A 17263-nucleotide genomic window follows, 5' to 3' on the forward strand; every position below is an offset into this window, starting at 1 on the left:
TTGCGATAAGATTATCCATTAAACACAGTCCTTGGTAACCATACACTGGTTTTTAAATTGTTGGTTCATCTAATCTTCCTAATCACGTTTTCTTTATCTGGGGAATTCTCCTATCATTTACTCTCATAGTTAGTCCACAGGGCAGTATGTGCTTAAAAGTCAGGTAATGTCATTACTGTATTGCTTAGCCTGAAAATCCATAATGCAAACTATTGTCCTTCCATTGTTTCAGTATATTGGTAGTCAGGTTTTAGGATGAACTTAAAATGAATTTTTCTACCAAGTTTTTGGGATGTAACCTCTTTCACTAAGCCTGACATTCTAGCCAATACAGCAGTATCCCAATGCTATGTTCACCCACCAGACCTAACCAGATCAAGCATATATACAATGCATTTCACTTACATTTCTGTCTCAATGTTATGGCCCATCTGTCCAACGTGCACATTCTTTTGCCTGAACTTTGTCAGAAGCTTGCTGGCTGATCTGCAAGAAGTGTCCTGCATATATACACTCAGCTTCTACAACTGTAAATGTTTCCTATCTGTACTGGGCTCTGATGGCTGTGTGTATAAATTCAACTGGCAGTCACATTATTCAGTACATCAGGCCATGATAATGAAGGCAGACGTTTTCCAAAATACTGATACAAACTGCATTAGTGTTGCCCCCACCCATCAAGTTACAAACATGGTGTTATGCTTGTCAGGTATAGGAAGTTCTTTCAGTTAAATCAAAGGATGTATAGGTGGGTGGACAGACATATGCAGATTACTAAATGGGTTTCAAAGAAGGGCCCCTGAAAACAACTCATCACAAACATGGATAGGCATTTCATCAAATATTTTATCAGTTACTTCAAAATATGTTCCAGTATAAAAATAAATGTCTGCTCATTGATCACTCATATTTTTTCACCGTCACAGACACAGAAAAGATCTATATACAATTTGGATACAAGCGCAAGCACGCACACACACGTACATACTCTCTTTTTAATCTCATAAAATTACATTCAAACATATGCCTTATGTATGTCCTTTATTAATAACTATAAACTCCTCTGATATTTATAACAATTTTTCTTCGTTTTATATATTCTTGAATAGTTTTATTTGTTTGGGCAGTTTGTTCTGATGTGACCTGCAACAGAGGATAGCATTACAACATAAAGCAGGATCATTCAGACATATCTTGTATACAAAAGGATATAATGATACACAACAACACAATTAATCATTTGAGTGCACTTTTATTCATAAGTGACCAATTGTAGTCACTGATTTTGAAGACAATGTACAGAGAGCAATTTTTAGTCGAAATGATACTGCATATAGTTTTAAAATCTTTGCAAAGAAGAGCATCAAAGACTGTTTCCAAAGGAATAAAACAGACCATATTGCCAACACATGTACATGTAAAGTGGAACAAACTGTAAATATGGCATATAATTATGTATCAACATGCCTATTGATAAAAGTTAAGCAGCTGTAGCATGCAAACACAAGTACATTAACTTTAGGCTGTACAAGTTAAATTCTAGCCATACAGAGTTTTGGCCAGATCTGCGATTTGGAGTAAAATTCATACTATGAATGAGATTTTTAATTAATATCAAAAATAATAAATCCGTTCTGGTACGTATGTCTTGCTGCTGAATGTGTTATATAAGATACTTCTGAGTTTCTTTGACTGCAGCCAGATATTATGAAAGTCTTATGCCACATACTGAACAATGTCAGAGGAATGACGTGAAACAAAATACTACCTTCCTGTTTGCATATACTACACTTTCTCTTCTTGGGAGGTCCTGAAGAAGTTGGTCCTGGCCTCTTAGACCCCCTTCGTCCTAGAATCACATGTCCAAATAACAAATGTAATATGCTGAAGACATTTATGACACATTTCTTAACAAACTGGAATATCATTAGTACAAGTTTCATTAGACTTTAACATTCATTTGTTAAAAAGTTATTTATTGCATTTAAACTGAGCGAATATCTTACAAATTGTAATGTTACACTTTAATATCAAATTTTCACCATCAGTCTTTTGGTGGTATCTTTTCTATGGTGCTTCATACATTTTTTATGAACTGTTTGATAATAGTGTTATAGGAGGAAAGGCAATTTGCTGTAGCTGCAAAGATGTGGCTTGTCCATTTATAATATTGTATTTCACAAAATTAAAGTGTGATGTATGTCAGCCAAATTTCAGTACATGGAAACTTTGTATATGTGCATTTATATAAAATAATCTGTATTTAACATTCAACTAAACATGACACTTTTTACAATATAGACAAAAGAAGAACCTTAAATGTGGGTTACCTAAAACTTTATCACAGAATGAGTATGTTAATGTACCAAACTAAGAAACATAAAGTTTGACAAAACAGCTAATTATTTATATGAAGCTATGGATGGGCCCAAAAAATGTAAACCATGGTATTGAAAACTTAGCTGATAATTCCACTGTTTTATGGAAGAAGAATCATTTGCATAATTCAACAGTTGCGCAGAAATATCACTCATTGGACAACTGTACTGTTTATTCAGAAAATAACATAAGTAATAAACAATTTTTCAATCAACAAAACAGATTTTTCATTTAAAATAGACAATTCCTACCTGCACCCTGTCCCCTAGATGTTGAACCTGAGGTGGTGTCATCCCATCTTCCATCATCACCAGGTATAGTATCATCTGCCCATTTGAAGAAATTACAACGTTCATGCTGTGGTTTTTGGCATGCATAAAACTGACGTCCTTTGTTTGGACCATCTTTCTGTACAGTTAACCTAAAAGCAAATGGCAGTACGCATAGTTTATTTAGGAATTAAGGTAGAATGTTTTCTATAGTAATAAAATACAGAAATAAGTTGCTTCCAATCTTTCAAAGTCCCCTCTTACAGCACAAAATAAAAATTAGTAACAAGTAGCAAAACATTCTACTAATTAACAGAAAAATAACCCTTACCCTTTTGATGCAAAAACTACAGTGTGGATTCCAAGACCCTAACCAGTGTCACTTATTAAATAACTTACATTAAATTTTCCTTAATCAACTACCTGCCTTATCAGCATTACCAAATTGTAATAATTCTAAATCTGATATCTGTATTCAAAATTAGAAAGCAGTGCATGCATAATTGTGGCTGAGCAAAATAAGTTCTGGTGATCATCATCTGCTGCCAAAACGTAACCAGAGAGCATTGGCAGCTGATGATTCTAAACTCAGAAGAACTATTTGGATGAAAGTATGTGGAAGATGACCCCACAGTTTGAGCAGCAACTTACTACTATTACTATTTCTAGAACTGGCAGTCATGAGCTTCAATCTTGTTTAGCAACCCAAAGGGGAGCAGAAAGAAGGAAAAAGTATATGTGTCCACAGAATGGGAGCTTCATTTTATTAATACCAACTTTTCAACTGCATACATTATGCAGCACTTATTCAGGTGACAGTGAATGTTGAATTGGGAAGGATGTGGAAGCAGATGTGACATATTTTTGGCCAATATCCCAGTACATGCCTGAAGGGACTGAAAAAATCACATACCTATCAAAGAAACTTTAAAAGCATGCAAAACAGGCAACAAAACTGATAGATGACCCCATATCCAAAATATTAACAGCTATACCTTTTAGCTGGCATTCCACATTGACAGACCACTTCACCATCATCTCCAGGACCACTTGTAGCTGAAAAAATGATTATGAAAAATAAACAGACTAAATATTATTGTATGGTACCTGGATAACCATGTCATGATTCCAAGGGGAATAAAATGCTCCAGACGAGGATTTGGGGCAATAAATACCATATGTACTGAATTATTTAATTTACTGAAAGTCATTTTATAGACTTCAATGTGCCAGATAAAAATCAGTCAAAGAACACATAGTAAAGACAAACACTAAGTATTCTTTCATAATGAATTTGCCTCACAAGTAAATAACAACACCCATAATGTTCTTAGCATTTACCTTGCATTTCCCAGGAAGGACGTGAGAAAGTATTGCTGGTGAATGTTGTGCTATTACTTCGGCCACAATTGTCAAATCTTGGATTGATGAGAGATGGGTTATTCTCCACATCATCTGCCCACATGAAGTAGTTACAACCCTGTCCCTGTGGTTTCCCACACTTGTAGAATGGACGACCTGAAATATTCAGGTTGTGATTCAACACTTCCTGCATGAGTGTTGTTACACGAGTTTGAGTCCTGAATGCTATACAGCTATCAGCAGAAAAAGCAATATTGATCCAAACAGTTTCACTGATGTTCAGCTAATCCAGAATATTCATTTTACAATTTAAACAATAAACATTTACTGTTTAGAATACTCCAGGGAAATAAATAAATAAAAATGTTATGACACTCATGCAAAGTACCAATTGAAAATAAATTTTGTATTAAGAGAAAAACACCATACCAAATTAGTCTTTTTTATTATACATAATACTGTTCATCTTAGGCAGGAGAAATTGAAAATCCCACATATAAACATTTTTTTTAACTGTCACTAGTTTCAACACATACTTCATATTCACAATATATAAGCAGGGCATTGAAAAAGGATTAATAGGTATAAAGTAAGAATCATTTCACAAGAGCAGCAAGAAAGAAGTTAAGAAATAATCACAGAATTACAAATTTAAACAACAAAAGCTCACAATAAACTGAATTTTAAGAGTGGGAAAATTTGAAATATCAAACCAGAAATAAAAAAACTACTGTCAAATCTCTATGTACAATAATATATTAAAAAAAGTACAGGACAAGACATAAAGCAAGAAGTTTTGATTGGATCATCAGGCATTGCCAGAACCTGCATTACTGGCTACATCAGTTCACAGACAGGGAAAGGATTGTGGTTGCAGTAATTAAACCAACCTTTATTGGGCCCCTCTTTCCTCACTGTCAATTGAATGGCATCCACATTGCAATTGCACACAATAGCATTATCATGTGGGTTGCCACTATCCAACACACCTCGTATTCTGCCACTCCCTGACGCAGCTGAAGATTTACTTCCATTGTTCACATTTAATATCCCAATTAGATCCTTCAACAGAGAGATGAGACAAAGACGCTTACCTTCAGTCACAGAAAAATACACTGTACATATGTTTGCTTGTGATCTTTGCAACCTCTTATATTCACATAGACCAATACGTTGCTGTATTACCTCATGGTGATTTGAAACAGTATTGTTTGAAGCTGGTGTTGCTCTTCCATAAAGGCCTGAAGTTCCACGATTATTGCCCCTTCCTCGTCCACGTCCCTGCATGCTGCCATTTCTCATCTGGTTGGTTCCCATGGGGGTACCAGATGGAACAGAACTACTGTAGGCTGTTGACCCATTACTGTGGTCTAAGCTTCCCAGTCCGCTATCAACTGAAGTACTTGTGATTGGTGCCCCTGGAAGCTGTCCTCCTGTATTTCTGTTTGGGTGAGTACCTGAAAAGAATCTCACAATTTTAGAACTCTCCTAACTTCAGCTCTGAAGATGAAGACAATGCTTCCCTGAAACAATGGTAAACAGTCAAGATGCTACGTGGCACAAAAACTAAAAGACCATCAACTGTAGTTACGTCACATTACTATACTTCAGAAAGCAAGTTCAAAGCCTACAAATTCTGCATGTACATGAGAACACCTTAATGAAGGTATCACATGTATTATACAGATATTTCATTTCATATATGCTCACATAGGCAAATTATATTTCTACCGTAAGTTTAAAATGTGGTATAATGCTTTACAATAAGTTGGGTTAACCCTTTTGAGTTCAGTGGTGACTATATGTACCACCTGCTTCAACAATAAATTACTCTACATTTTGTATTTGTGGGTTTCTTATGATTCTCATTAATTAGGTGACCTTTGTAATAGTAAAGTGATCCCCCCCAGCACAGAGTTCTTAAATATTCTTTAGACAAGCATTAGCTTCAGAGGGTTAATGTAACTCACCTTGAACCAGCCTCACTGAGCTATGTCTGATGTCCAAAGCATCAAGAAAATAAGGATCGCAACCTCCTATGCACCCAGTATAATGGTCAGGGTAACATGGAAGCAAGGAACCACGACGGAAATTGAACGTCAGTTTCTGTACGTGTTCTCCGCACTGAAAATTTGATTCACATTATAATTTTTAACAAACTCATTTGTCTGATATATACTGACTGTTTATTTGTCTAACACGAGGTATTGGTTTTGAAAGTTATACATACATACAGATAACACATACAGCGTAATGCCTTTGGCAACATTAATTTAACAGATGCAAAATCCAAGTTTTCTTCAAATTTATTCAACTCCAGATTAATTCTTCACAAATCAGGTGCCATCAGCCATTTACTATAAATATGAATACAAGATGCACACAAAATATACTTATGTTACATACTTCACTGCAGGACTCGCCACTCAGCACCACATCTTCAACATTGCCTGGAAACCATACAGCATTCCTGCAATCTGGATACCCCATGCAACCGATGAACTTTCCTGTGCCTTCTCGTTTACGCCGCAAAACCATGTCCATTCCACAGAGAGGGCACTTGAGCACAGTCTGACCGACAGTTTGTTCTTCAGCCTGAACTGGTGGAGGTACTTGGGCTGTTTCTTGCAAATAATGACCTAAGGCCTCATCAATTTTCTCTGCCTGCTCAAACATGTATCAGGAAGTTTATGAGTACTTTCATACAAGTAAAACAAGACAGTATGGAGTACAGAGTATATGTAAATGTGTTCTTTGTAATTCTGCATCCCTCACTGGTGTTTACATTTATGTTACAGATACAAATATTATTTTTTATGAAGTTTACTAACAGTACTGCAATAGCTTAAACAGGGTTTTCTTTGAGGAGATGATTTGTTTTAAAATGCAAATTATCACAGACATTTTAAAACAAATTCATCTAGGCCATTATATATGTTTATATTTTCAGCACAAAAATCTTTCCTTCACAGTGTTTTGTTAGGAAATAAAATATTTTCATGTTGCTTGAGATAATTCTCAAGACTTTGAAAGCCCCTTCTCCACTCCTCTCTGTTTTCAGTATTACTGCTATACTGCATAGCTATGAATTGTTGCCTTGTACAAAAATTGCATTTAAATGGCTATGTCAACCATAGACATACACAAAGAAATTCAGTACTACACTTCAAATTTTGGGTTTCAAACATCTTTTATAAGGGGTCTGGTAATCTAGAGGTAATAAACTGGGTTCCCACTCAGAAACAGGCTTTATTCCTGGTCAGACATAATGTAGACTTTTCTACACACAGACCAGTCTTCACTTTTACCGAAGCTAAGACTTTCAGAACACGGGAATACCAGGCAGTTACCATGTTTTAGAGTCAACACCATGCCACAGATTCATTCTGCTAGCCACCTTTGTCACTAACATTCCATTACTGAGAGCAGCTAAACCTGTCCCTTGGATGCTCCTACCACATCCTGCCAAGCAGTTAGTAAGCAAGTTCAATAAGAACATTCAAGGAGGCATTACCCTCAACACCACAACCTTTTACCTGCTGCAAAGCTATTCGGAATACTTCTTTGTATTTGGTAAGATGCTCTGCAAGAACAACGTTTGGATCCTTTATTCCATCACAGATCCTCTTGAGATCAGCTTCAAACTCAGCACGCAGATTTGGTTTAGACATGGGGAATCCCATGCTATCATAGCCCTCAACCAAACCCATCCCCAGCTGACCAGGTACAAAATGAGAGCCATTTTGCAACCCAACGTACATCCGACTTTTAATAGTTTCGATATGTTCAGCGTGAGTCGCATCCGTTCCTGCCAATTACAATTCCACATTATACCATCATCATCTTTGCAGAACCCAAGTGTACAACTTAACACAAAAGACACAATAATTATCAGCAAACTTAATTTTCTATTGAAATTTAAGTACAAGCTCTGAGTCATTCTTGTCAAAGCAAATTAAGAAAATAGGCTAATAAAATAGGAATGCATACAACACACCTCTTCAACCAAGAATAATAAAAAAACATAAAAGAAATTACTATGTATGACAATAAAAAGTTGTAAAAATATATACATGATACTAAGTTTCAACCTTTCAGGTTACTATATGTATGTTCAAGAATGACATATCTGTAATAAAACAGCAAGGTTTAATTTAATGTACCATAAAATGGATATTAAAGAATGAAACTCATCGAGATATACAAACATATTCTACATGCAAATGCCAGTCTCCATTGCCCTGCATGTCAATGAAATGTGGCAATAATAGAAAAGGACATAAAAAAGAATCAAAATTTCTGTTATGTTCCTAAGACATGTTAATGAAGTGACATTACTAAATAGACAACACAATTAAAATACGTACAAGAAACAGAATAAGTGTTTTTAGATATGAGAACAGAGACCATAATGAACAATTCCATTATCCACTCAAGAGACATATCAACTTTAAATTAAAACAGGTGAAAGGATCCAAAATTTGATGTTGCTGTTGTTGACATTTTAGAATTGAGACAGGGCCTTCTGGACTGCCTGTTTCAAAACATGCAAAATAGTTAAACCAAAATACCATATCATACTCATGTGTCATTTTATTTTTATTATTATGATATGAACAAGCAACTTTTTACCGAGTTCCTACAAACTTTACCAATTCCATGTTTCTCCATTAGAGCAATGAGGTCTGCTTCAGTCAGTAAGTGTGGTGGACTGGTCTCTCCATCTGTCATCTGAATGCTTGTTGGCTCAAATGTTTGTCCAGACTGATATACATGAATCTCCTTGGCACTCCACTTTTCATATGGATATACATCCAAATAGTTGCGAGCAATAATCATCAAACCATTTGCTACAAACTGTGAAAGAAAAGTAATGTTGATTTACATACAGCAAAATGTTTATCAAGGCATCCTGCATTGCAACATAATGAAATAAAATTAACAGTAAATGTCGTCTGTCTACGTAGACTACGTGCTATGTAGACCATTTTCAGGTGGTATAAAGAGGCTTTGTAGATGGACATTTATTATTAATATTTTATTATGTTCAGTACAGAAACTGGCTATGGACTGGATGACCGGGGTTTGGGAGCTATACCCTTTTTGTACACAACCCTTCAATTTCTTATCATTACAAAGTATTTAGGTATGCAGAGAGTTTTAAAATCAGACAGTATGCAACTTTATATGATTTAGTTCAGCAGAGCTTCAAAAAATGAAGACGTGTGCCAACTGCCACTGACCACTATAAACGAAAATCATTCAATTTAATTTTTTTTTGTGAAATTAAGTAATGACACCTGGACCTGAATTTATGTCTGAACTGGGTAATTTGGAGTGCAAACGTCTCAGTTCTGGGTATTTATATTATGGCATGTTAAATTTACAGACTTCAAAAAAAACACACTGGCAGCACCTAACAAAACTGTAGAGGAAATTACATTCAGGCCGTATTAGTCACACAGGCTAGGTGTGTTTAAGAATTTACTTTAATATTTCTAAAATCAAAGCTAAAGCATCCAATGAGATAAATGTCTACTTAAAAAAGTTAAGGGTTTTTCATATCATCCTTTCAAGGAGATTATTACATAAGATGTCACCTTTTCACCAGCGATATCTATATCAACTACTGTTTCCAATCCTTCAGCGTCTTTGGAACAGCACGCAAGAAAGTGCCGTACCACAAACTCATAAACTCGTTTTTCATCCCCTGAAACATACAATATGCAGTATTTATGTAGAACATAACCTATATATACATATATATATATATATATATACACACACACACACAAAACTCCCATCACCACCACAACCTAACCAACTAACTAGAAGCCAGTCACGCTTCATGGATTTTCAAACTGTAACAAAACAATGGTAAACCCAGCCTTAACTCTTCAACTCTTTACCACCTGACAACCCTGAATGAGGTTTCTTTCACATTTTTATCATTTAAATAAAACGTATGCTTCGTAACACACCATTAGAGTCATCATAATCACTACTGCCACCACACAATTTCAAACTGAAAACACAATGTCACAGACTTCTTCAGTGGTTAGATTCTTTATTTTTGCACTGCAATGTTTACACCAAGGAGGCAAATACTGATTCATGGAAATTTCTGAGACTGTACAATCTTCAACTACAGACAGCAGGACACAAATAAGATCCTTAAATCACAGCCAAAGCAAAGGTTAAAAGTGAAACATACATGCAGACTCTATTCATTTCAGTTTTAATTACCTTGTAAAGCTGCAGTGTGTTTTGTAGGGTGAATGGGTGGATGAGCTTGGTCAGACTTCTTGCCTGCACGAGGGTTTGGACCATCCTGCAGAATACGATTTGCAAATTCTGTGGAAAAATCAATAAAAGTAAAATAAAAATGTAAGATGTACAAAACCTTAACATACCTTTGTATTTAACAGAAAATAAAAGTGATTTGTTCAGAACTAAAAAAAAAATCATATGTTGGTAAAAATCACGATAAAAGAAAAATGCAATTTTCAGCATCAACAACACAGGAAAGTAATTTGAAAACCATAGTAATACATCAGTTTAGTTTTATGCAATCATCTACCATATCTATGAATTTTTCATCAGAAATGTTCATATTTATTAATCTTTATCAAACACAATTTAAATAACCAGGCCCTTTCAGTCTGGACTTAATTCCAGGCATTCAAATAAGATGCATCCCTATGAAAAATCATATACGGGCCTGCCTTTTAAATCACAGACCATAAAATTAAGAAATAAAACGTGTACTCATGCAAACAAAACAGAGTTAGCATAAAAACTGTTTCCTTTCTAAAAGCCATATATCCATTCAAGGAAGTGTTACGATTTCCTTTTTAAAATTATATACAATCCTGGATATCATATTAATTCAGTAATTCTCTAAGTAATTTATTAGGTGTTATGTGAAACAAACTAAAAAACGACAGGCAATATTTAGTAAGCACTATGCATCATACTTTTTAGTAAGAACTGCCACCTTTTTGTAAAGAGGAGATAAGTATTAACACATAATTTAGGAAAAGAAAGATAATCTTGCAAACAGCACAAAACCAACTTGTGCACTGCATCGAGCTCATGTGAATGGGCTGGACAACCCTGGACAATATAAACATTTTCCTGGCACAAATCTACTTCATCAAGGATATATTTAATAAATAAGGCAAACAAATATTCTGATTAAAAAAATCACCTCCCCAGTCAGGATCCTGTGCCTGCATCTCAATCAGATTACGTAGATTCAACTCCTTTGGGAATATGTTAGTTTCTGTTCGAGGATAACTGATGAAGCCTTGAGTATATAATTTTTCTGCAATCTTCATTATTTCTTTAGCATTCACTTTCAGTTTCCTGGATCCAAGTTTCTCCATTTCCTAAAAAATGTAAACATAAATGGAAAAGTGATGTAAGCACATCTAGGATGTTTCTGGTAAGTCATCTTATTATTACGATGCATATTTTTATGAAACTTTTCTGTACTCCTATCTTATGTTACCATGCACATTTTATGTTTCATGAAGGAACAGGCAAATCAGTCAAATTCTGATGAGTTCAAACAGCAGTTGTGGGAACCAGACTCCCATAAGGCTTTGTCCAGTGATCCACAGTGCCTTTTTTCTTTTTAGGAAGATGCCCTCTAAATTTGGTGAGGTGCTGCTGTACAGCTTTTGTAAAATCTTGTAGTCCACTGAATAATGAAAAATTCTATGCCTTCTCAAAACATATTTATGGCATGTGATATGTGCTTAATATAAAAAAATACAAACTCCGCATTTCAAAAACTTTTTTAGTAATACAAGTTTTGAAGAGCAGTGACAGGCAGATGATTTTCCAAATGCTATTTTTATGTCACAATTTAAACACACATATTAAAGTTAAAAAACACAATCATAATAATTATAATATTGCACTGTAGTATTTGATAAAGAGTTGTATCTGATAGCATTATATTATGCTACTTGGTGATATGAAAACTTAAAGAACATAAGTACATAGATACTTGATCTTGAAGAAAGAACAAATAATTTGTTTTATATCATAACTAAAAAGCCCAAGTTCAGAAGTGTTTTTCTTCTATGGCACTCCTTCAGTTGCATATTTTATGTCAGTAATTCAGAAGAGTTATTTACATCTTAACTGTTTCTTAAACTCACCACTGTATCGAGAGGAAGAGGTCTCCACTTGCTCTTAGGTTTACTTTGGACATTTTCTACTTTGGCTAAAGGTTGCTCCATACATTTCTCATACAAAACTTGACAACTCAGCTGATCAAACAAGTGAACTCGTTTCCATCGAAAATCCACAGACAGATCATTTATTGTATGTATCACTACAAGAAACATGAAACTCAGACATAAAATAGTGTCACCATAGTCTGAGAGCAGTCAGTGCTCACAGAAAACTTGAAAAAAGAATTTCACAGTGAATTTTGGACACAATATGTTCATCCTCAGGTAAAGATAACTATTTAACTATGAATGTTACAAAAACATACAAATTATGCACATAACACAGAAAGAATCGAAAGATTGAGTGTATTTTCACAAAGGACGTTTTTATAATGGTAAAGAAACTTACTTATTTCTAAATGGTAAAATACGTCAGGTCAGTAATAGTTTGCACATCATGCCAGAACCAAGTTTTATGAAACAAAAATCTTATCCAATATGAAAATCTTTAGTCGTGTTACAGGCAACAGCTTTTCATGCTTCCATGTCTAACACAACATTCCTAAAAAATTAATTAGTCTGAGATTTGAGGTTGGCACAGTGGCGAAGAGGTTGACTGTGATGCCATGTAGTCTTGTGGGTAGTTACCAACACTTAACAGAAATGCAACTTCTACCCTGAATATGGAGGCAATATGTTCCTCTGAAACACAGGTAACAACCTACAAGACTACATGGCGTCAAAATCCAGAACAGAATCAACAAATTCATTCAGGTCCTAGTTATCAGTACCAGGAAAAAAGTACAGAAATATAAAATAAGCCATTTGTGAGTAAAACCCATCCCTCAGAACCATTAAAACCTAAATAAAACCAAGAAAAACTTAAATTATAACAGTTTACCTGTAATGGGTTAAAATACTAACCTCCGGAGATCCAACATGAAACACAAGACTACCCAGCCTAAACTTACCTTTTATTTTCCAGAACTGTTCAGGAATGAAGTTATTTACTGCATTAAAACGTTCTACAACGAAGCCCAATGTCGGGAACTGGCAGCTGCCATAGCTAATGAGTGCATCGCTCAGCTTCTGTGGGAACACCTTCTGCAGTCTTAGAGTCTGAAACCTTGTAAAGGCTGCACCTGAGAAAATAAATAATTACACCAACATAAGAAACCATGCCAACAGCAAGTGAATGACACTTCTACAGTTGAAGACAAATCTATTTTTAAAGAAACAATGATAGGTTCATAGTCCATATATGACCCACAGGGACACCCACTCTATTTATATTACAGTGGAGAAACTTTTAAAACCATTACACCATGTTAAACATTATAAACATAACAGGAAAGGGATAATGGATAACAGCGCATTACTATATACACGTTCCTGGGATGAGTAACGTAATCTTACCTGTCCTCAGATCCAGTTCCTGTCTCACATCAACAGCAATACTGATGTTCCTGTTTGGCTCAGCAAGTGTTTGCAGTGCTCGTTGTACTGACTGTGCTGTGATCTCTGAAAACTTTGCTCTAAAATTATATAAAGAACATAATGATACAAACATCACTCTCAGAAATCCCAAGTATCACAGCTGCACAACTTAAAAACATAGATATCAGTGTTTATATGACTACTGAAATTAATGTAACAGGTACACCTTTAGAACCATAAGAGAATTTATATAAAACTACCATTCAATTCATAAACATTAATGCTGAGTCATGACACTCAGTGCTAAGAAACTGCATGACCTTTTTTCCCCAGTTCTTAAAAAAAAAAAATGCTGTAAAATCTCTGAACACCAAACTACAGGTCTTACAATTTTAAATTTTGCTTTTCGTGACAACTAATCAAACCAAAAACTACGAAGACTTCTGGCTGACTGCAGATTCCACAAAGGATAAGATCATCAGTGATGACAAACTTTCTCACAGCCTTATGCAAAATTTACTTAGTACAGTGATAAGAACTCTTTTCAGCTGGCCTAACTGTCCCAGTACCACCCTGCATGACATGATGAGATATCTGTCATTTTGATTCATGTGTTGTATGCAATAATTTATTTGCATGTGATACAGTTTCTTCAACTGATTTTGTTTAATCAATTAAAGTTATTAGTAATGAGCATAATCAAAAAGAAAATACAATGTTGTGATTTCTGCAGCTATGTTTCTCCTGACAGCCATACTTCATGTTATTTTAAATGAAAATATGAAGTAATAGCAAAAGACACACCTTAAACTAATAATCATCGCTCGCTTACTGAACTATAATATGGCTACATACGACTATATAAATAAAACTTATAATAACCAGTGTCAGCTAAGATCTCAATTACTTTCCTGAGGAGTGCATAATAGCTTACCTATAGACTCTAAGATTTTGCTTGACTGCAAGACAAACCTGGATTACTTCAAATCCAATATTTTCACCTTCTCTGTCGCAATCAGTCCAAATTATGAGTGATCCACACTGTCGAACTTCCCGTTCTAGTGTGCGCTTAAATCAGAAATAAAAGTCAATATATTTATATCAATTGATTTTCCTCTGACATGTTTCTTACTGAATATTGTAATCTGAGACTTCAAATATTGGTACATTATAGAATATACATTTCTCTAGCAAGCCAAAATAGAAGTACATATGTAAAGCAAACTATTTAGCACAGCTTCATCTGTTTCCAGTGTAATTACCTCACATACTGCTTCCTACCTTCATGTGATTAAAATGAATCAAAGTACAAAGGCACATATTCCACTTAAGTTACTGGTATTGAAACAAACAATCAAGAACCGTCCATAAAAATCTTCAAAAGAGAAAATATTTAACGCTTGTTCTATTGCTTGTATGATTTGCATTTGTTTTATGACAACTATAAACCAGCAAGACTTTCTCTGTTTTGGAAATTACAGTGGAAATTTTAAAAACTGTTTCAGTAAACAACCACAGAGCAGATTTTATACTCTATCAATTATATTTATCATTTTAAAATTAAATCTGTACATCATTAACACTGTGCAAAAATATATGTTTAACAGTGAAATGAACATTCAATAGATTTAGATTATTAACCCATTAAGTCAAGACCAATATACTGACAGTGCACAAAGTGCCAATGTTGATTAAACTGATTTTTGACATCAAATGTACAGGAGTGTTATGTACAATGACCCTTGGTGGTAGAGGTGAAAAACTACAAACAATTATACAACAAAATAGTTCCATGGTACCATATTTTATTTGAAAAGATAATAGGTGCTTAGTTAGTCAAGCTATTTCCTGCTTAATCTTAACACTTGAAAATAAAAAGAACTGATTATGCCATACATGCATATTTTGGAGATTGACAACAAACAAAAAAAAAGTCAAATGTTATAAAATAAGAAGATAGTTCCAACCATGTAAATATTACAGCAAATAAAGATAAATATGTCTGTAAACTATTATTTAAAAATGTATCTCCTATTAATCTGCAGGGATGTGTTACCTACCACATTTACACATCCATAAATCAAAGACACATGACATTTGAAGCACTGTTTCCTAGAAGTAATAACATTAAGTAAAGCTTAAATAAATATTTATACACCACAAAAAGTACCTTGATCTGCTGGTAATCTTGCGGGCAATGCTTGCTTACTGGAGCATCAAACAGAGCCATAGGGTTACATGCTTGCCAGTTTCTATAACTTCCAACAAATTCTAATCCTAGCAGATGTCCAGAAACAGATGTCATGATCATCTGACATCTCTGGTTGAAGACATTACATTCAAATTCATATATTTTATTAAACTTGGACAGTCCTTCCCGCTGTAAAAAAGGAGGAATGTAATTATGATTTTAAAGTTATTAAAATACAGTACTTGAATCCTAACCACCAAACAAACAATTTTACAGTTAGTTGGGTGTGCACTGCATGCTGAAACTAGAAAGCAAAATTTTGCAAGACAACCACCTGAAAGGATGAGATGGTGATAAAATAGGACTTCAAGCTTCAGGAGGGATAGAGAGTCTCTCTTTTCTGCCAACACTTTTATACATTACCCAAACCTGCTTATATTGTACGTTTATAAGCACATCAGTTACACTGGCTATTAGCGTCTTTTTAAAATAGTAGTAATAGTAGTACCAGAGCCAGGTTATGTAATTGACATGAGTATCATAACAGAAAAGTTGTTATGAATCAGAAATGTTATAAGATTGTGACAGTGGTGGCAGAGTCCCTACTCCACCACAGTACATTTAGTTCATACTTACGCGCCTAATATTTCCACCAGAGAGATAACCTGCCAGATTCTTGGCAGCATCGTTCTTTTCTGCTACATTTAATATCTTCATTCCAACAAGTTGTTTAACAGAATCTACTTTATTACATAAAATAGGTCCACTGTTCATATGAAATTGTCTCCATCCTGTAGGCGTATGGTAAATACCTCTTAATAATCTCAATGTACACATTAACCTCAATATGAGTTAAAACCAAGTTTAGAAGCACCAAATTCGGTGTTATTACGGCATGTTCTAAAATAATTTGATATAACATAACTCCACGTAAACGATTTACCTACACACAAATAAAACATTCAACCCATAAGTGACGAACATCGAGCATCTTATCAAATATGAACATTTCGCGCGCCAGAACTATCACGAAAACTCCATTACAGTTGCACATATATCGACGAGAATTGACAACTACAATCACACTGATTTTATTCACGGGGGCGAACTCAAATAATTGTGTAATTGAAACATATATTACTCAGAATAAAATTCACTTGACAGCGGTAAAACTGGACTTCGAAGGGAGAAAAATGTCAGCTGTACAGGCTCTCAGATTACCAACTTCTGCCTTATAACCACGTTTACCGCGAAGTTTAAATTAGCAAGGAACTACTCCCTGCCTCGCACACATGGCAAAATCCTCATAGTAACATGGCAGCGCATTCAATCATAGACATGGATAGCTAGTTGGTGCACTACTTATATCCTCAAGTTACCTATTTAATTAAAATATTAAAATGTCCCAAATTTGTTATGAGACTTCTGAAAAAACACAT

The 17263-nt window shown here is 34.7% G+C and overlaps 1 protein-coding gene across 1 annotated transcript; it reads right to left on the reverse strand.

Moving 5' to 3' along the window:
• Positions 1 to 826: 826 nt before the first annotated feature.
• Top3alpha (topoisomerase 3-alpha) lies at positions 827 to 17055 on the reverse strand. The gene is made up of 20 exons (XM_087342880.1): positions 16461 to 17055; positions 15804 to 16013; positions 14568 to 14701; positions 13613 to 13731; positions 13168 to 13338; positions 12182 to 12357; positions 11221 to 11401; positions 10257 to 10364; positions 9611 to 9720; positions 8663 to 8867; positions 7547 to 7818; positions 6417 to 6674; positions 5981 to 6134; positions 5196 to 5467; positions 4901 to 5072; positions 3990 to 4166; positions 3644 to 3704; positions 2631 to 2800; positions 1769 to 1849; positions 827 to 1143 (listed from the first exon to the last, which is right to left on the reverse strand). Exons 1-20 carry the CDS (start codon positions 16659 to 16661, stop codon positions 1112 to 1114), a joined length of 3264 nt encoding a protein of 1087 aa, XP_087199006.1. The 5' UTR covers positions 16662 to 17055; the 3' UTR covers positions 827 to 1111.
• Between the last annotated feature and the right edge of the window lie 208 nt (positions 17056 to 17263).

Source organism: Zootermopsis nevadensis, unplaced genomic scaffold, assembly GCF_977971745.1.
Source record: "Zootermopsis nevadensis isolate Lab colony 2312 unplaced genomic scaffold, Znev_1.0 Znev_ptg000004l, whole genome shotgun sequence".
NCBI classification, from domain to species: domain Eukaryota; kingdom Metazoa; phylum Arthropoda; class Insecta; order Blattodea; family Termopsidae; genus Zootermopsis; species Zootermopsis nevadensis.